Source organism: Hyposmocoma kahamanoa, unplaced genomic scaffold (genome assembly GCF_003589595.1).
Source record: "Hyposmocoma kahamanoa isolate Upper Pololo Valley unplaced genomic scaffold, ASM358959v1 103, whole genome shotgun sequence".
NCBI lineage: Eukaryota > Metazoa > Arthropoda > Insecta > Lepidoptera > Cosmopterigidae > Hyposmocoma > Hyposmocoma kahamanoa.
The window spans coordinates 166307-187318 of record NW_020653344.1 but is presented as its reverse complement, the minus strand read 5'-3'; the positions used below and the strand labels follow the sequence as shown (position 1 = coordinate 187318).

Here is a 21012-nt window from a genome sequence, read left to right as displayed (position 1 = left end):
GCTCGGTTGCTCGTAAATTCTCCAAAAATATTAAGTAAAGCGTCTCAATTTATCACATTTACGTCGCGGCATCTCTATTGTTAAGGTCAGGGACTCGGTAAAAATATTTTACATTGTGTGTCAGAATTTAAGAAGTGGGTAGCGAAAATTAGTTACTAGACGGTATCTAAACCTGTTTATTGTTTAATAAAATGTATTAACATTCCACTGCTACTCTCTTGCTTTTTAGAATGTTTATACCAGGGCTAACTGGAGTTTTCTCTTTGTTATAGGGATGCCGGTTTCCTGAAGATGGCCTCACGCACCCCGTCCCTTGAGTCGCTGCCCGGTGCTAACTCTATAGGTTCGCTGGAGCGTGGCTCCTTATCGCCCTTGACTCTGAGCGGTTCATCACCCCCTGCGAGTGACTCCGCCGTATGTGACCTTCGTGAGTTCGACGGCCTCGACACCATCTGCGCGATCTGCCGAGAGACATTCGTCGACCCAAAAGTACTCAACTGCTTCCACACATTTTGCCGGGCCTGCCTGGAAAGGGAACAGACTTATTCAGACAAAGTTACGTGTGTGACTTGCCGCATCGACAGCCAGCTGCCACCCGCGGGTGTATCTGGATTACTGACAAACCTCGTGGTAGCTGCCGCAGTTGAGCAGGACGCGGACCTCCTTCCGTCTGCTCGCCAAACTAACTCGCCTTCAGCCCGCTGCACCGGCTGCAAATCTAAGGAATCAGACGCCGTAGCGCGTTGTGTCGACTGCGCCAATTTCCTCTGCCCGAATTGCGTCATGGCGCACCAATTCATGCACTGCTTCGAGGGCCACCGCGTGTTGGCGTTCACAGACTTGAAAGATGACAAAGGTATGCTCGGATCTACTCTCACAACGAGCGGTGACAAAACTGCGTTTTGCCCAAGACACAAAAATGACATACTCAAATATTTCTGCCGCACATGCTCCGTGCCCGTATGCAAAGAGTGCACCATTATCGAGCACCCTGCAGCACTTCACGATTGCGAGCACCTGTCTGACGCCGGACCCAAACAATTGGAGCTTATGCAACAAGCTGTAAACGAAGCGAAAACTCGCGCAACTGAAATTAGGCACGTTGTCAAAACTGTTGAACACGCTGCAGGAAAACTACAAGTTCAATACCACAAAGCTCAAAATGAAATTAATGACACGTTCCAATTCTACCGCTCAATGCTTGAAGAACGTAAACAAGAATTATTGAAAGAACTCGAAAGCGTGTTTTCCGCTAAACAAATTGCTCTCACAGTAGTCGGGCAGAAAGCTCAAGAAACCGTTGACAAAATCTACCAAACTTGCGACTTTGTAGAACGACTGACCAAGTGCGCCAATATAGCCGAAATTTTGATGTTCAGGAAACTCTTAGACACCAAACTGCAATCTCTTATGAGCTCTAATCCAGAACAAAGTGTTCAAACAGCCTGTGAGCTTGAATTTGTTTCTAATTATCAAGCAATCCAAGTTGGTGTGCGAAACACATTCGGTTATGTACGCTCCAGCTCAGAGGCAAATGTTGGACCTACTAAGCAACCACCTATTGCACGCCCCACTAATGGCTCGCTACTCAATGGCGGCTCATCATCCAGCAGCAGCAGCGTGAATGGTAGCTCTGGAAGCCTGAACGGTGGAATCCATCTCCCGACCGGCCTTAACGGCGTACTGGATCGCCCCTACACGAACGGTCTTCTAGGACCGACTAGCCAATCGACATCGCCATTCGATTCGACCATCATTTCTAAACGCTTCAATAGTGCCAATAGCCTCGGGCCCTTCTCTACTGCCATTGGAGACATCAACTTGAATGGAATCAATCCTTATGAGAAATGGTCAAACGGTGGCTGCGACTCGCTATTCCCACCCGCAACTACAGACCCCTATTCGCTCAGTACTGCCGCTCACACTGATCCCATTCTAGACTTGACTAATAAGCTAATTTCTACTGCCATTTTCCCGCCGAAATCGCAAATTAAACGACAAAAGATGATTTATCATTGCAAATTTGGTGAGTTTGGCGTGATGGAGGGTCAATTTACAGAGCCAAGTGGCGTTGCAGTTAATGCACAAAACGACATTATCGTTGCTGACACCAACAACCACCGCATCCAGATATTCGACAAGGAGGGTCGCTTTAAATTCCAATTCGGCGAATGCGGTAAACGAGACGGACAACTTCTCTACCCAAACAGAGTTGCCGTAGTTAGAACCTCTGGTGACATTATCGTGACTGAGAGATCGCCTACGCACCAGATTCAGATTTATAACCAGTACGGCCAATTCGTACGCAAATTCGGTGCCAATATACTACAGCATCCGCGAGGTGTCACAGTGGACAACAAAGGACGTATCGTCGTTGTCGAATGTAAGGTGATGCGCGTCATTATTTTTGATCAAGTCGGCAATGTCCTGCAGAAATTCGGATGTTCAAAGCATCTAGAATTCCCTAACGGTGTAGTGGTGAATGATAAGCAAGAGATATTCATCAGCGACAACCGGGCGCACTGCGTCAAGGTGTTCAATTACGAGGGCATTTACTTGCGCCAGATTGGAGGTGAAGGCGTCACGAATTACCCGATTGGTGTTGGCATCAACGCCGCTGGCGAGATCCTGATCGCCGATAACCACAACAATTTCAACCTGACTATATTCACACAGGACGGACAATTGGTGTCCGCACTTGAGAGCAAGGTGAAGCACGCACAGTGCTTTGACGTAGCGCTCATGGACGACGGATCAGTGGTACTTGCCAGCAAGGATTACCGCCTCTACATCTATCGCTACGTGCAGGTTCCACCTATAGGTATGTGAGCCCCCCGCCCTGATCACAGGAGATCGGAATGACCGACGATCTCCAAGCCAAAAATCGACACCCTGAAACGTAACTCGCGAGTGTAGAGACCACAGTTCTGGCCATGTGTCAATTTTTGAATAGTTAAAGTGAACAATCAAAGTGAAGTTAACGATACTTGCTTTTTTTGTAAGTGCAAGCAAGTGTTAATGATTGCGGCTGGCTCGATGTGATCAATTTAACTAACGATGGGAATCTTTAACATATTTTCGGCATGAGATCTCTGTATGCATTATTTCTAAACGAAACTGTAATGAGATTAGTTATAGTATTGACATTGTTATTCGAGTACCTATTTAAAGGATAGAGATTATTCCGTTGGATCGATCTAAACATGCGAACGGTGTTCTCGACCCCTATCATTTTTTGATCTATTGAATAATATTTTTTCATATCCCACATCGTTAAATTAGGGATGAATATTAAGGGCATTTGTATTATTTAGCCCATTTGTTGGACCAATATTTTAACTATTACTTAACAAATTGTTAGGCGTTAAGCGTGTGATTTTATCGTAATAAGAGAGCATCGAGCGGTATTGTTGTTAGTTTTAAGGACATTCTTCGGCACAATGGCACTTCCTGTTTTTAATTAGCACTTATTCTGTGTCGATGGAAATATGATTATGAAACTAAGTAAGAAGTTGTTATATTATTAAATAGGTAAGTGTTAAATTGATGGGAGCTGATATGGACAATCTTTAGTTACTACCCCTTTTCGATGTAGTTCCAAAATTGTAGGGAAATGTGATGTTAGCGGTTTTATCAATGACAAGTCGACTGCGGCGTTCCTTAGATATCCAGTAACATTTCTGGCACATACAGCCGGAAAAATACTGACCCTTAAGAAAAACCAAAATGCACTGAACATCACAATATGGCGAGTGATCAAAAATGTTTTATAGACTTCGGGCTAGTTTCTTTCCTCTCCGGTCTTCTTATTAGAACCTTGAGTATTATAAAGCATTTTAGATTGTTAATATAACTTAATTATATTGAATAATGATGATTGTAGGTGATCCTTCAATCGATTTTAAAATGACAGTTTAAATCGACCATGTTACGTCAATACCGCCTAGTCACTGAGAGCCTACAGACCTGAAAATTCTGTTTATTATTTTTTGAAATGAGTGACATTTGGTTAATAATAATATTGTTAGTTTTTTTATACATATGTAGTACCTATTGAATGTTTTTTTTTATTAATTGGACATGGTAGTAACTAGTAGAGCTTTATAGGAAATGATCGTCTCGCTAGAATTTTTTTTTCAATTAAGGTACTGATTTACAGCTGAATTTTCACCTCGAGTATTAAACTTCACTCGTAAACAAAACGATATACACTTTGTTATTTTGGTAAGATATTTTTTTTATATGGAAACAACTTTATTTTTATATTAGTAGTATTATATGGTGCATGTGTAACGTTTACTTTATTGTATTTTTTATGAATATTATGCTACTACTTTTTATACTACATTACTGTGTGTTTGAGTGTGTTAGCAGAATTATTTTAGATTGATTTTCATTACTTTTGGTTTTTTTATTAGTGAATAATGTTTTTAGTATTTTTTGCTGAATCTATAACAATAAATAGATCTGATGCGGTCCTTACGGATCGGGGGTAGTTTTTCTTAATTTTTGATCTGCATTAGTGTAGTTTAGGTTATGAGTTTCAATTTTGGTGATATCCACAATGTTCGGTGGGATTGAAGACGTGTCTATAGATGGCGCCACATGGTTGATGCCTGGACGTGTGCCATACAATCATGTTGTGATGTAATAAGTGATATTTAGTATTGTTTGTAAATATGTACCATACTCGGATTAAATCTTAAGTTTGAGACATTTTCGTGTTTCGTATTACTCGTTAGTGCAAGATAGTGTTTCGGTAAGCCCCCTTCCAATTAGTGTTAGTAAATGAAATTTTAATATTGTTTTTTATCGAACGTTATTGTTTGTGTTCCACAAGAAATAGAGCACACATTTGCATGCATTTATCGCGTACATACTTGCACTAATCACAGCATTTTATTAGTACAGTTTCCTTTCACATTTTCTGTAATTTTCCCATCAACCTTTTTCATGCGCCATCTTGACATGTCTTCGATTTTAACGCCTGCATCGCTAACTACATTAGGTGAAGTAAAACTTTGTACAAATTTCAGTGATTTCGCCACCAATGATTTTAATATACGCCACTCTGTTCCTAATAAATTAATATTATATATCATTCCTATCGGATAATGTTCTACTTCATCTAATTTATTAAGCGTTTTTACAGTTTTGAAATTAGCCAATTAGTTTACGCTGTACCTTAGTTTTTTCTGACGAATTGTATAATACTTCACTATACATTATTTATAAAGAATTGAATTGCGTAATTAAATCTCATTTTTAATTTATTTTAATGCTTATTATATTAATTTTATCATTCTGATTAATATAATTCGTCTTAATTAACTGAGGTAGTGTTAGAAACATTTGAAATTATTTTAGAATTTAGGAAGTTTCGTTCGGAAAGTGTTCGCTGAGATAGAGTTGTAACTTTTGCGAGTAGACACTTTAAACTTTAATTTTGGTAACAACATACGCTTCTACTTAATGAGATCATTTCATCGTATTATATTTATAATTAAGTATAGCATAGAATATCTAAATTTCTACAGTTAGTTTTTGGAAATATGACGTCACACATTCATTGTAAATTCGTATACTATTATTTTTTTATTCACTTTCAATTATTGACAGTATGAGTTACGTTTAATTTTAACCTGAAAATGGTATAACTAAGTTCATTACATAAATATTATTGCAAAACTAATTTTTCCTTCACAATTTAAGTATTTGTGTTTTCGCATAATATGTAAGTGAAATTTTTTTCAAATACGGAATTAATTCATTCTTATAAATGGCATTTCTAAAGCTTGAGGACTGATTTAAACTGAAACATGTTTTGTCTTTAAATATATTTTGTCGATGTTTGTTGTTATAATTATTATATTTTTTTAATTATTTGTATAAACAATTGTTCTTTAAATTAATGTACATCGTTTTGTTTTGAATTATTTTTGTTGTATAATTGCTTTTTTTATAATAATACCAGTTCATTGCAGTTTTACTGTGTGTTTTATTTTTTTTTCTTTATTTTATTTGCCCGCGTAGTGCTTTTGGTAGAGTTCCTAGTTTTGGTAAATGGTTGTTTTAGCAAAGAAACAATCTTTGATTATAAAATGCATGTTTGTGCCAGTGAATACGCCACATTACATTCTTATACCTATAGGTATATAAACATACAAAAGATGTGATTTTCCCGATCCAGGATACTTTGATTCTACGACAACACCTCCGTTCGTTAAGTATGAATATCCTGGACAGATTAACATGTTTTTAATTTAAAATTTGTAACAATTATGTATTTCTAAAAAATATACTCGTTGGCTGGCACAAACATATTTGTACCTTTAGGTAGTATTGACAAGAACACTCCTATTAGATCAATTTTCGAGTCTACCCCGACCAATATAAAGACGTTATAAATAACGCACTGTAGGTGTGACTTTTGTGTTTTTGTGTGTGTGTGCGTGTGCGTGTGTTTGATATACTTTTGATACAGTTGGTGTTGGGAACAAGCTGGCATGTGTAAGTATGCTTAGTGTTAAGTATTGTTACACAAACTTATTTGCCGTTGGATAAAGGCCTGACGGTTGTAAAAGTATTATATGGAGGTATTATTGAATTGCAGAATTAATTTTGGTAAATTTATAAATCAAATAAAAAATTATCTGTTCCATTCGTATTCGACTTGATCGTTTTAAAATTATTACTACTTAAATAGACTAACCCCGTAAGACGAAAGCAGGACTTGTGGCATTGATATACTGTCTTTCCAACTCGCTAACTCAATTGTCGTAAGGGATAAAGTGCAGATTTACAGATGAGCAGAAAACAACAACAAAATAAATAAAACACTAACTTTTTGTTTTGAAAGCTATAAGGAAGATGTCTCAAACTAAAGTGCTTGAAAAGATCGAATTCTAAATATACAGAAACATAGAAGAGAAAAAATGAAAAAGGATTGTGCAATGAACAAAATGGTTGGATGTCCCCTACGACAATTGAATTTAATACCGTGGAATGGTTTAGACCGCAACACTTAAGTCGGAAAGACAGAATATCAATGCCACCAACTGTCTTTCGTCTACACTACTACTTAATAATTCTATCATCAAATACGCTGTACGTCTGTCAAACTTTGTCCAACATTTTAGAAAAATCAGAAAAATTGATTCCATTAGAAAAATAGATGATTGTCCTCTTAACGCACTAAGACATAAGGTTCAACAAAATTTAGTCCAGAAAGTGCTTGATGCAACAGCGTTTTGCTTAAGGACACATATCGATAGTTTTATAGAATAATGGTCTATCTCAAATATATTGAAACCATCAGGAAGATTATCTAAAAAACTAAATCATATCTCGCACGCACAACCGATGAATCTTATGTAGACCCAACGTTGTCTTGTGATTATTTTTTTCATTGTAAAAGCTGATTATCTTTATACATAATAAAATTGAGCATGTTCTGAATACATCCGAGTAATAAGTAAAAATTAAACTAAATTGTTTTGAGCCACTGGTTTCGAAACGCAGCGATATATATTGTTGAATCGAATTATTTTCAAACTTCGAGAAAAAGAATTTGGCTTCTTCCCCTTATCGACTCAGTTAATTTTTGTTGGACCTTGTGGACTATAGATAGGTACACATTATTCTATTGTCGTCTACATTTCAATCCCTTTTATTACTTTTTTAAGAATAGGGCATCGAATCCACCCATTGGCCTATAGTCACAAACTTCACATTTTTCTAAAAATAATAGTAGGTAGCCTTATGATAGGTACTTAATCACGTTTAGTTTCTAGAAATTGCCTTTTTGAAGTTTAAAAGACGATTCATCTGATGGTAAGGCACAAATGGGTACCGTCTGAAGGAAAGAAAGTCCCTTTCGTAAATATAGGTAAAGTTAATAAAAAATTCACAATTTAAACAATTGTTAGCAAATTCATTATTTTCATTATATTGATTTCTTTATCACATGGTACGGACAATGTCACGTTTTTAATTCTAGATGTAACGTATCCTTAGTGAATACGCCAAGAAACGTTAGGTAAGAGAAACGTTAGTTGAATTTGAACCTGTCGAGGCTTACTGTGAAGCTCAATTGCTAAAAGCGTAAGTAGACCGAACTTGAGCACAGAGAAAAGACCCTATCACCAGTTAGTATAACAAAATACTTTCTTAAATAGTATTCTATTTCTTTTTTGTTGTAGATTCTCAGTGACTTAGGTGGTATTATAAAATCAGCTAATAATATCTATAAAAAAAATACATATTCTTATGATTGTAGGCTATAACTTCGTATTTAATATGAACTTTTTATGCTAAAATTTAAGTAATTATCCAGATTAAGCTTTACTTTTCTACGAAGTAGCTATTGACCCTTTAAATAAAGGTGCTTGTACACTTAACGACCAACCAATTTTAACAAAATCAAAACATCAATGCAGAAGCCATAAATTGTACGTTTTTATACATCTTTCCGAAGAAACGATACCCATTGGTTTTTATTCATTTAAAAATCAGTAAATAAAAACTTTCTGTTAATAAAAAAGCATATGTTTACTTATTACCGAATGAACGACACTTTGTAACCAAAACAAACTTTATTGCTTATATAATGGAAACCATGCAATATGTATGCATACACATGTTGATGTCATCAAGAGATTAATAGAAATATTGTTTAATACACTTTTCTATCTTATGACACACTTATTAAAAGCAATAAACAAAGTATTATTAAGCACATAATGTCCGCCTAGCGCGATTCTTATGGCCGTGGTCGTAACGTGTACAAGGCCCCTAATCCCGCGGGTTCCTCTTTTCCTCGGCAGCACTGCTTAACAGTTTAATCGCTAACCAAAACCCACAATTTCCAAGTCAATTACTATAGGGAACATTTTTACTAAAAAAAACTAACTTTAGCATCTCTAGACGTAAGCAAGGCTAGGCTTACAAAATTGTTTATAATTTTATACTCAAGCAGTTTTCTTAAGGTTTAAAATAAAATTAAGAATCAATAAAATGTCGTGGCATCGACGAATTAAGGGTTATTTTCCACTTCATTGCTTTATTTGTCGCCGCAAAAAAATATTATAATACTCGATACCGCACTGTTACCAACTTCAAATAAAACATGTGATAAACGCATTATAGAATCCACTTGTGCGATTTATCGTTTACTATAATGACGTTTTGTGGAATTAGTAGAATAAGGCATACATCAACGAAATTTGATTTTAAATTTAAGAAAATTCACATTCATTCCAGCCAGCCATGTTACAAAAATTTTCCCTAATCTCCCCCGCTGCTGTTTACCTTGAATCTTAATATTGAAATAATAATTGCAAATAAACGCTCTTTGAAGTGGTCTGCACTATTCATTGATGAAATTTCAAGCTTTTGCCGCCCTTCATCTCTTTTATTTCTTTCATCCATCGCCAGGAAGGGTGTAGAAAACCGCCAACGGAGCAAGCACGTCAATGGGACAAGTGATAACACGCTACCCGCGATGTGCGAACTTCGTCTGGCACCCATTGTAAATAGAAATAAACTAGAAATTAATGATGTTAGTAGTACTAGTCTTAAGGGATGCCGGGATCCGAACAAATAGACAAACGGCGGGAAAATCGAAGAGTGAGTGAAAGAGTGTGTATTTTTATAATGAAGCTACATATGTCGACGATAGTCTCGTAAGGTGTTACATAGGCTTAGAGAAAGGATTTGTTGTTGATGCAAAAACGGACCGATATCCGAATTCGACAGGTTTAAAATAAGGGTTTACAAGTAACCATATCGATAGCTGTACGTGTAATCTAAACATTGTTTGAAGCGGTAATTTGTGACAGTTATAAAAATTCACCTGTTAATGTATTCATCATGGTAGATATTGTATCAATGTTAGGACGTGAATTGAATGCGGTTGCGGCATGGTCACATTATATTGAGTAGAGCGTCGTTGAATTTTATAGATAACCGATACGTTGATGTAATGTAAATATCATTGTCGCTTGTACATTCGTTTGTAGGAAGTCGAACATTATTTGCGTAATATGGAATTCTTTGCCGGCCAGTGATTTTTGTAGCCTCTTTCAAATCGAGAAAATGATATAATGTTGAAAATGAACGATGCTCGATAAAAATCGCTAGTCTGCATCAAAGTACGCGAAAATTTGCTCAGGAATTGTATTAATTTTCTCATGAACAATATGTATTTTATAATATCTTTTTACCATCGCTTTTATGGTATATAATTATGTACATATAGCGATGTTGTATCATTGTTGAATTTCATTCGCTACTAATTTAGTGGATTGCACAGAATGTTGGTATTTCACTTGATTTTTTGATGTATTTTTTCTTGAAATATTAAAATATTCCATAATTTTACTGTATTTCGACTGAAGTTGATTTAAAAATCGTACTTTCGTTATTGTGGAAGATGAAACAAAGCCTGTGTTTTAGGTGAACGCCTGTGACAGGCTTGACATCATTTTTGATGAAGACGAGGCATGAGTTTCTATCTCTCACAAAATTGTCAAAAATGTGATTGTTATTATATAAGATGACTAACAAAGCACATACGAGCACAAACCATCCATCCTCAAAGAAACTACGCTGAATGTTTTGAATTTAACTCACGTTTGAATTTTATGATACATTTTATTGTAAAATATATTTTACTATCGCTTAAGTTAGTTGAGACGTTTGCATATGAAATTATTTATTTTCTCGATGATAATTTTTAATGGCAAAGTTTTGAAGTTCGTAAGGTGTTTTATGATATACGTATTCTACTAAAAGTATAGCTATTTAATCGTACAGCTATATTTCTATGTGTTTCTTACCCTTGTAGTATCGGTGTTAAAATTTTGAATTGATTTCATGTTTTGCTCATCAGTACCCATGGCTTTTGTCTCCTTGGAACTTTCCACTACATATTATGGGGTGAATAGCTTTCATGGTACTTTGACAATTCTATATTTATTTCGTGTGTTAGATAATTACTAATAAGGTGTGTGATTTTAGTTTTAATGTGTTTACATAGAAAGATTCCAAATGGTTACTAAACGATGGTGTAGCTAATGACATATCAAGTAATGTTTATAATTTAAAAAAAATGAATAGCAAAGGGGTACGATTGGTTAGTGACGTATACGGTATGAAAATTGTGTGTTTTTGGACATTGTATTCTGTATTGTACCGTGGTAATGTCACCCTGAATTTGTAATGCACAATGCTTGGCTAGGTTAAGTTTTTAAACTGGCATTGTTAAAAGACAGTTACCGCGCGTACGCGAGCATAGAATCAATATACCTTGTTTGAAATTAGTGACAATACAGGCCCAAATTTTGGATTATCTCATGTTGAAATAATAAAAGATTTAATAGATGAAATGTTTCATGCATTTGGAACGCGACATATCTCCCACAAAGTGGTGGTCGACATAGACAAAATTCTAGATCAAATTACAGCAATTTAGGTGAAGGGTTTCGAGTGGCCAGGAATTGGATATTTGGAATCTTTCTTTACGAAGCTAGTCGCCAGATAAATTGCTTTTAGATAACTAAATGTTATAATATACGCACGTAAGTTTTATCCTAATATTAGTTGTATGCTTAAAATGTCCACATTCAAGTCGATTTTACAACACTAATTAATGACATCCTGCCAGATTTAAAACACAATGCTTATGATGAAGTAATTTTTATATATCCTACGTAGCATAACGGTGTAGTGTGTATTTTTAGAAATTGCATTGTCTGTGTTAGTTTACACTTAGCTTTAAGACATACCTTGAGCTTTGAACAGTGTAAATATGTCACGGATATTTTTTACGAATAGCGTAATGTTTCCAGCCGTGCTTTCCTTACTTTACATGTAGTTTTAATCGTTAGTATTAAGATACACTGCTGGAACGCCAAGCACGACGTTCAGGATCTTTGACACGCGAATCAGTCTCTGAAACAAGACAAGGTATATTCGCACGCATGTTGCTTGACACTGTAAATAAGGCCAATATAGACGATACGACACCTAAACAAGTAAATGTACTCAGTAATCTTACTATTAAATCTACTGAAACACCATTTTGCGCCGTGGCCTTAAATTTGAAGGGATGTGTTAAACCTTTTATAATGAAAGTAATCTCATTTGTACAGACTTAACAATATTTTTTGTGTGTAACACACGTTCAAGCATTGTCACACTGTTTTTTAATATAAGTACTTATATCTTAAATTGTACCCGTAACTAGGTTAGATGTTGGCGTAGTACTCTGTGTAGGTATCGCTTTAACTAAGTCCTAATGTAATTGTTGATTTCGATATTCCAACGTGCATATCCCCAATGAAAATCGATCGATAAAGTTGTTACTCATTAGTTACTTTGAGACTGTTCAATACTCTATCGAGATTTTCTCTAAGGGAAAGGGCTGTTTAAGCAGATATTTTTGATACTTTGAAGGATTATCGAAGGGAAACGATCATGATGCGCGCGTGACGGGTTCAGACGCTGTACAACTCTTCCAAGCTATTAGGAAGCTGTTGGTGAGGACTCCGTGAGGCCATATGAGCCCAAGAGGGGTCCATATTATGACCCATTTCTTTCCATCTACTTCGTAAGCGTGGATAATACTAATGTTACTGTAATTGAAAACGTTGTTCTTATATGAAATTGCGATGGTTTTCGCTGATAAAAAATACTTGTTGTTTTTCATATTCATAATATTTCCTTTATTTTTTGTACTCTTTAGTATTAAGATTAATATTAAAATGACTACTATTCAATGTTAATAACTCTAAAACCAATAATAATGTACGTGATTATGGATGATGTAAATTGTACAGAGATATAGAGACTGGAAGTGCCCACGAACTTCATTTTAAAGCGCATTAAAACTTTGGTCTCACCAAAAGAGACAGTTTTGAATGATTAAGATCTAACATGATACAACACTTTTAAAGGTTTTAAGACGAGATGAAAGTATGAAAATGGTTCAGGGACACTTTCAGTATTCGATGTGTCTTCGTATAAATTAGTTTCCCCGAGAGCCTTACTAGTGGAAAAGCCTTTTCCTTAGACAGGTGTATCCATCTTTCCCATTTTATTAAAATATATTTAAACTGTGGGTAGAACGATAAGAAAAATGAAAGACTTGTGCATAAATGACGAGAACAACAATAATAAATATTTAATTTCTCAAAAAGGGGACCAAGAAGGCTAGGACGCCTTCCGACTTGCGATTTTTTGGTCGTGGGTTTCCCTTTTTGGTAGCGAATGTGACATCTGATAAATCGTCGCCTACACTAATGCTATGGTCCGTTGGGGTCAGAACATAAATGGGGTAAGTTTTCCCCAACATATAAGAACTGTGGACTCATTCCGTTGTAGCAGTTACCCCAAATGGACTACCTACTTTTATTTCCCTAAATAGTACTTAACTTTCCTACCTAATTATACAATTCAAAATTTACTGCAAATTTCAATAGCTCTGGCCTAGCAATGTTTTAAGGTATTATATTAAGGATTCATCATTTCTTAGTTAGAATGTACGACTCAATTTTAAGACTGATCACAGTGAAAAGAAAAAAAAATTACTTATACCCTGGATAATTGTTTTTCGTTAGGTATACCTATTACCTATCATTTTGCTCTGCGGACGCCATTCGAAAAATTTTCATGGTGTGTGTAATTTTTAGTGAATTTTGATAGCCAAATTTCGACGTTGGAAAATGAGTTTTTCGAATGGCGCTAGTGACGTTACCACATTATCGATGTCTTCTATCGATACTTTTCTGTCTTCTATCTTTAAAGACGATGATAAACGAAATCGATAAAATGATTGAAAATAAACAATCCATGGTAATGTTAACTTAAATGATGTTGACGTTACTGTTTGTAATTGATGGAGTAAAAAAACTGTTTGTTGCCAAAGTGTTGTTAGGGATAAACAATGTAGTTATAAAAATCGGTTGTCACATGCATAATTAAGTTGTTCTTGGGTGGTTTGAAATTAAGGAGAAAAGTTGAAAAATATTTCCAATGATATATTTTTTCATAATGAACTTGAATGCTAATCGATACTTAAGGTTTATATCTGTGTAGGAATTTAAACTTAACGTGTGGTAAAAATATATCGTTGCCACGATCTTGTCTGCAATCGAGAAATCAACTTAAAAAGAGCTTACTTCATAATATCAACTACCTATATTTAACACACCATCATACGTGCCCATTACTGCGCAAGATTTTTTTTGTACCAAGATATAGAACTGTTACGACGTCGATAACATCTAAACCTAGCTCCAAAGGTAACAATTGCGACTAAATTATTTAGTAAAAACGAAATAGTTGATTACTAAATTAAGTCGAGTCGTCGAGTAATCAGACAAGACGTGGCATATGATTTAGTTGTCTAGTGTTCATGTTACATTAGATTGTATTTACAGTTCTGAACATCTTTTAACCGTTTTTCGTACTAGCACAGCTGAATTTAATACCTTTATTTTCTGTAGATTTCGGGATTCATAACATTGTAACATCGATTATATAGAGAACAACACTTTTTAATGTATAAGATCTTTGAGTATGTAAAGTTATATATTTGTTTTTATAATTACAATAGTAATCAACAAGTACCCTTCAAACAGTCTTTAAAAGCCAAACACAAAGATCTCCAACAAGCACATAGAAAGTTCGTTCCGTAGCTCAGTTGGGAAGAGCACCTGACACGGTATGCTTAAGGCGCTGGTTCGACTCCAGCCGGATCGATGGAGTTTTTCTTAGGTACTTACAGATTTTAACGAATGCACCGCGAACGTGCTGCATGTGCTGCGCGCGCGCTGCACTTGCACTTACATTAAACACGTGTTAGTTAGTATATGTGATGCGGTCGGCGCACGAACGGCACGAGATCATAATATCACACTACGTAATGAACGTGTGCAGCTCGCGTGCCTTTCGCAAACAGGCGCATTTGTGGCACATTCGCCAGATCTGTACGCACCCTTAGTGTTCGTTCTTTGTATTAATAATTATAACAAACAAGTGGAGTAATTTCACAAAATAATTCTAGAACATGGTAGTAAACCACCGTGATATTCAATAAACTTAATATTATAATCTTTATTCTTATAATCTTTATTTATTCTATTTTTTCTTTTCTCGCAAAAAGCAGAACCTCTATACTCTTTCCTTTGTGTACTTGAATCTACAGAAAATTATGTATCAATAATATAAAGCAACCCACTATTTCAAAGCACTTCTGTTCATGCACCTATTTTCCTACAATATTTGCATACCTTACAAAATGTAATCACGAAGCCTTCTTTACAATGAATATAAAATTACGAATTTACCTACCTATGATATTGAAGATATTAAGTAGTAAATTTGCGTAACAAGGCCTTTTTTCAGTCGGATAGTACGAGTTGTAAATGAAAAGTTAAGCCATCTATAGTCTATCGATGGCATGCTGACTTATAACCATATCTATGTGCAGATAGTCTATCGACAGTTGTTCAGCACTTTCAGATAATTAAAGCCTGATAATGTACGTTTGCTGAGACACACAAATATTGATTAAAAAACCAGGAGCTTCGTGATTAAATTTAAAAATCCCTACATTTTATCGTGTAATTTATTTGAATTGTTAAGTAAATATTTATTATTTATTTCGGCGATACATATTGCGTATTTGTGAAGCTAGTCAGTCAAGTTTTGGTTAAGTTAGTAACTTAAGTTTCTTCGTGCTTATTTTCAAGAATTAAGTTACGATACTGTCACTTTTCTTATACAGGGTGTCTTCGAAATGTTAAGATTTTTTAAACTTCCACCAGTTAAACTCCATGGAAAGGTTTAGGTTTCAAGTCTTCGTTTAACCAATCTGGGCAGCTAACTAAGCTTTTGATAGTGTTCTTAGTATGTACGTACATAGTACAAGAAATTCTATATTTTATTATCTGGAATATTCATTTATTTGACATACCTGCCAAAATATCATGGTATTTATTTTTTGTACATACCTACCTAAGTATCTAGGCACATAAAATATAACAAAACCTTTCACAAACACATTCAGAATTACAACTTATAATTTTAAAGTTTTTACTATTAAATATTGTATACTAAAATTACCACCTCACTCCGAATTCGGTGAATATACCTTAAAAAATACCATTAGACTTTCAAAGTTTTTATGAATTATCATCGTTAATTATAGAACACCCTGTAAAAGAACAGTGTAATTATTTTGTTTTCTCGAAGTTTCTCGATGCTTTTTTCTCTAGTCAACGCTTGTGACACTTTGTTATGTGTCTTATTATTTCTTCCTAGTTTAGATAATTAGGAATAAGCCCACGTGTTAAAGAATCTTTTTCCTGTTACACGAATTTTGATCTGCGGCCGTATCAGCCGTATTATATGTGTGCTACTTGCGCTGACGGACCGCGTCGCTAAACTCAAATGCACCCAGGTTAACGCATACGAAGCAATCGGCAACATCAACACAATTGACCCTGCTGTTAGACACGGTTCTCCTCTTAGAAGAGGATTTTTTGTTTCATTTATTATTTAAAATAAAAATAATTAACATCATCATCATCGCTATCATTTCAATCGAAAGACGTCCACTGCTGGACATAGGCCTCCCTAAAAGATTGCATAACGACCGGTCTTGCGCTGCTTGCATCCAGCGAATTCCCTGAACCTTCACCAGGTCATCTGTCATGAAATAATTAACAGTGGGTTCTTAAATCTAACCTACCTTCTGCCAATCCCTTTAACGGGGTTATACGTAGGCGGCTACAGTCGCTGACTTTCATAGCGTACTAATCCACACGGACTTGACACCTTTCAGAACGGCTAAGGTGAGAGAGCTGAGATGTTTTATCTGCACTTTAAACAAGCGATATTTAGTAAATACGCTCGAGAAAACAAATAGTTAAGAAATATCCTTCTTTTTCTCCTTATCATTTAAGAGTATAGCTTTTGTCGGTGGGGTGTTCCACAACCATCTGTGTTCAATGCCCCGGCGCTAGACGTGTAGCGCCCGGCAGCAATCAACACCCTGGCACCCTCTAGTAGGCACACTTTCAAAATGGAATACTTAGTTATATTTTCTACAGTGATCGGAAATTTAAGTGCAAATGGTGCAATTATTAATGATTGATTGATTGAGAAGCCTCCAAAGAACCTACGTCCTTTGCGGCGCTCAGCGCCCCCTAAGACCACCATCAGTAAAGCCGACACTGATGATGCGACACGACATTAACTTTTCCACTATACGATCTAAATAACTTCATCTAGTACTTCCTTTGTCTCGCTTTCCTTCAACCTTCCCTCTTGTAAAGCTTCTAGGAGAACTATCGAGAAGCATTAGATGCCCAAGCATCTATCCCTTTCGGTTCTCTATTGTTTTTAATAAGGTTCTTGTAAAAAAAAATTCCATGCGATTAATATGCAATAAAAGTTGATATGCGCGCGTAGCAAAATCCGCTTGACAGGAAAAAGGCCCAGTGACCAATCCGTACACTAGTCGAAATTTGAGACCCCTTGTACTCGTAATATTGGCCTGTGTAACGCACAAGGACCTACTTGCTACAATTATTTGCTTTTCTTGTTACGATGCGAAATACATTCACTTTGTAAAGTTTCACAAAATTATATTTTACCACGTATAAAAACAAACCGTGGTCATATCAACATTTTTTTCGTCACTTATTTTGGGAATTTTATATAATATAATTTTGTAGATTACGCTGTTAAATTAATAATTGTCAAAATAATATTTATCAGCGAGGCTGGTCAATATAACATATGGGTTTATTAAAGTTTGTTTAGTAAATATTGATCTAGGTGCTTCGACAAGTTTCAAGCATATTCGGACAGTGCAACTATCTAAAATATTAATTTTAGGCATAACTGGGCGTCATAGACCGTGCTTAGCTTCAGAGGCAGTTTACCACTGACAAACTGAGAATATCTGGAATATCTTACGCCAATGTATTATTTTTATTAAATGTATTATTACAAGCTTTTGAATAAACCGTAATGTTTACCAGCCTCATATTGACTGTTCTGGTTGTTTCATTAAAGTGTATAATTATCAAATACTGGCGTATTTAACAGTTGAAAATTGATGTTGACCAGTCATTTGTCTTTGAGATAAAAGGATTTTTTCCTGTTAATATATATATATTTTTCCGGTAGTTACGTTTTACAGTTTTTTCATGTGTGCGTTTTTAATTTTTTTTTCTTATTTATTTTTCTTAGGTATGTACTTCAGGCTTGTATACGATGTTTTTTTTTGTAATTGTATTCCGAGAAACAAAATTTTTGAATTTTTGTCAATTAAACTTTGAACATTCCATACCTGATTCAGGTTTGAATTTGTTGTTTTCTTTGCAAACTTCGTGTGGGTTGACGCGTAAAGCATTTTGTAACATGAGGATTCTTGTACTTAGAATCTGTCTTAATACTCATACTTGTTATTCCGGTCTTGAATTAAGTTAGTATGTAAGAATTGATAAATAATATCTGATGATAAATTTACTTGTATGTTGTATTAAAAATGATGAACACGAAATAAAGAAACTGGTTTGAAGATGAGTGTTTTATTTCGATTTCTTTTTTATTTATATATTTTAATTTGTATACACCTTTAAAAATAGTAGTATGAGCTGACAAGTCGTCTTCCAGTCTAAAAATCCCTAAGTCCAAAAAACGAGGAAGACTGAAGATCAGGTGGACGAATCATATTGCCAAACATATAAGGAGCTGCCATGTTCACCAGGCCAAAGTAGACTGAAAATAGAAAAAAAGCAGACCCCACCCTCCGGTGGGAATAATAATGCTGAGGAGAGAGAGATGTGTGACATTATTGTATTGGTCTCAGGCTCAATTTACAATGCCGCGAATTTTTGTAACCCTAGCATTGTGAATTTTATGTCCATTGTATACAAAATAGATACTAGCGATAAAAAGGTCGCGCGTCTACCATAGAAGTCTGGAATTCCCGCAGCTATCGTATCTAGTTTGTACGTTACATAATTGACATAATTATGCTATGTATAATTTAATTTTTAAAAATCGCTTTTATTCCGATCCGCTGCAATGTAAACTGAGCCTAAAAGATAATTTTGAATTTTTATGGTACAGGTAGTATTCCTCAGCAATGGCACAGTTGGCCGGGGTCAAGGTGTATCAAATTAATATTAATGATACTAGGCTTATGAAGCTTTTGACTGTGACCAGATTAATGTGTTGTAATCACAATTAATTAGAACTTGTAGCCAAGAGCAACACTACAGGATTTTCTTTTTCTTTCGATTGTCTGGCTGGAACCAATTTTTTCGCAAGAGTGACTTTCGAACGCCCAAGTACTACTATACCAAGTGACGGGACAAACAGATCGTTTACCTGCTGGTAAGCGACACGCCAACAGTTGCAGTGCAGTTCAAAGGGCACTGCCACTGCGCCCGTCACCTTGAGACATAAGTTGACAAGTCCCTTGTGTCTGTAATTACACCAGCACCCTTATCCTTCAAAACGGGAACGCATTAATGCTCACATTATTGCTTGGTGGCAGAAATAGGTAAGTTGGCAGTACTTGCCTGGACGAACTTTTTCACAAGGAGCTGTACTGCTTCTATAATTATTTTATAATTATTATAGCATTGTCTTAGGAGATGTAAATACGTTTCACCTGCTTCAAGCCGAATCTACAATCTCTGCTCTGACTAAACTTAAGATTGTACATTAAACCAAACCACGACGCGCCACGAGACCATGTCAGCTTTTGGAGGCTATGTCTGTCCAATGTCAATGATCGTCTTTAGTGTGTGATGTTGTAAGCGTTAATTAGGGTTTTCTAGAGTTTAACACCATTGGTTTGTAGGCAGATATCTCGGAAGGCATTTATGCAGTGGTCCCAGAGGAAACCTTAGCCAGACTATCGAAGCCCAATAGGTTCAAATTCAGTATACTATAGCGAGCAGTCGACGTTGTAGGCAAGACTGTTCTATTTCAAGTAATCGCTGATTAGAAATTCTATATACATTGAATAGAGCATACCTACACATTGTCAAATATTAAACGCATTCACTAATAATTATATTATAAATACCTTAACCTCCTAAAGCTCTCGAGTACAACAAAATGTACGTAATACGAGAAGTGATTCAGACCCAGACAATAATAATAAAGAGCTTTATTTATCTACATTAAAAACACTACAATTTAACTTTAAATAATATCTATGATAATAGCTTGAGGTGTTTTTCAGACTGTATACGCTTTTGCCAATATTCTGCCTACGATAAACATATTAAAATAAAATATTACATTGAAAAGTGCTAAATATGCCTACTATACGACCATAGGGTATATAGAAAAATACGTTTTTCATACAAAACTGACTTACTTATATGTAGATATTTATACTGTACCCGTCAGACCCAAGTAGAAGAAAGATGTAGAGGATCTCGACGAGCTCGTAAAATTGAAGATTTAAAGTTGACTGTAAAATATTGGCAATAGGTTACTGGTTTACAGGAGTAGTGCCAGTAATCGCAAAACAGTGGTAGTTTCTTACAGAAGTACAATTCAAAAGTGAACGTCCTTTTTGACCTCTTTTAGATTGCACAAAATTTCGTTAAATTGTGGTAGGGATGAAATAACGTGTATGGTGTTAGTTGATTGGGTCAAAATAGAACCCCGGCCTACGTAATGTGTCCTTGACGGGCGTTTAGTAACTGCTTCGAAAGTTATATTAAATATTTATTACAAAAATTCTGTTGCGTTTGTTAGAAAAGTCATATTTATGATTACTGATTACTAGATTCTATTATAAGGATGCTTAACTTCTATGAAATTCAAAAGCATAATTTTAGTAAACCAAATTTATTTCCATTAGAGGGTAGTACAAAAGGAGATGTACATAGTAAAAGTTGTTTGCGAACTAATTTTAAAAACAAAATGAAAAGCAGTACTTTCAAAAACATGACTCAGTTTTAATTTATA

At 35.4% G+C, this 21012-nt stretch overlaps 1 protein-coding gene across 3 annotated transcripts in view; it reads left to right on the top strand.

Annotated features, from left to right (window-relative positions):
- LOC113238270 (brain tumor protein) overlaps positions 1 to 5715 on the top strand; it is a 910751-nt gene extending 905036 nt beyond the window's left edge. For all 3 annotated transcript variants that reach the window (XM_026475106.1, XM_026475086.1, XM_026475096.1), the window contains one exon: positions 273 to 5715. In XM_026475106.1, the coding sequence (XP_026330891.1) occupies positions 292 to 2829 (2538 nt within the window). In that variant the 5' untranslated portion in view covers positions 273 to 291 and the 3' untranslated portion in view covers positions 2830 to 5715. The remainder of the gene's footprint in view (positions 1 to 272) is intronic.
- The last annotated feature ends 15297 nt before the right edge of the window (positions 5716 to 21012 follow it).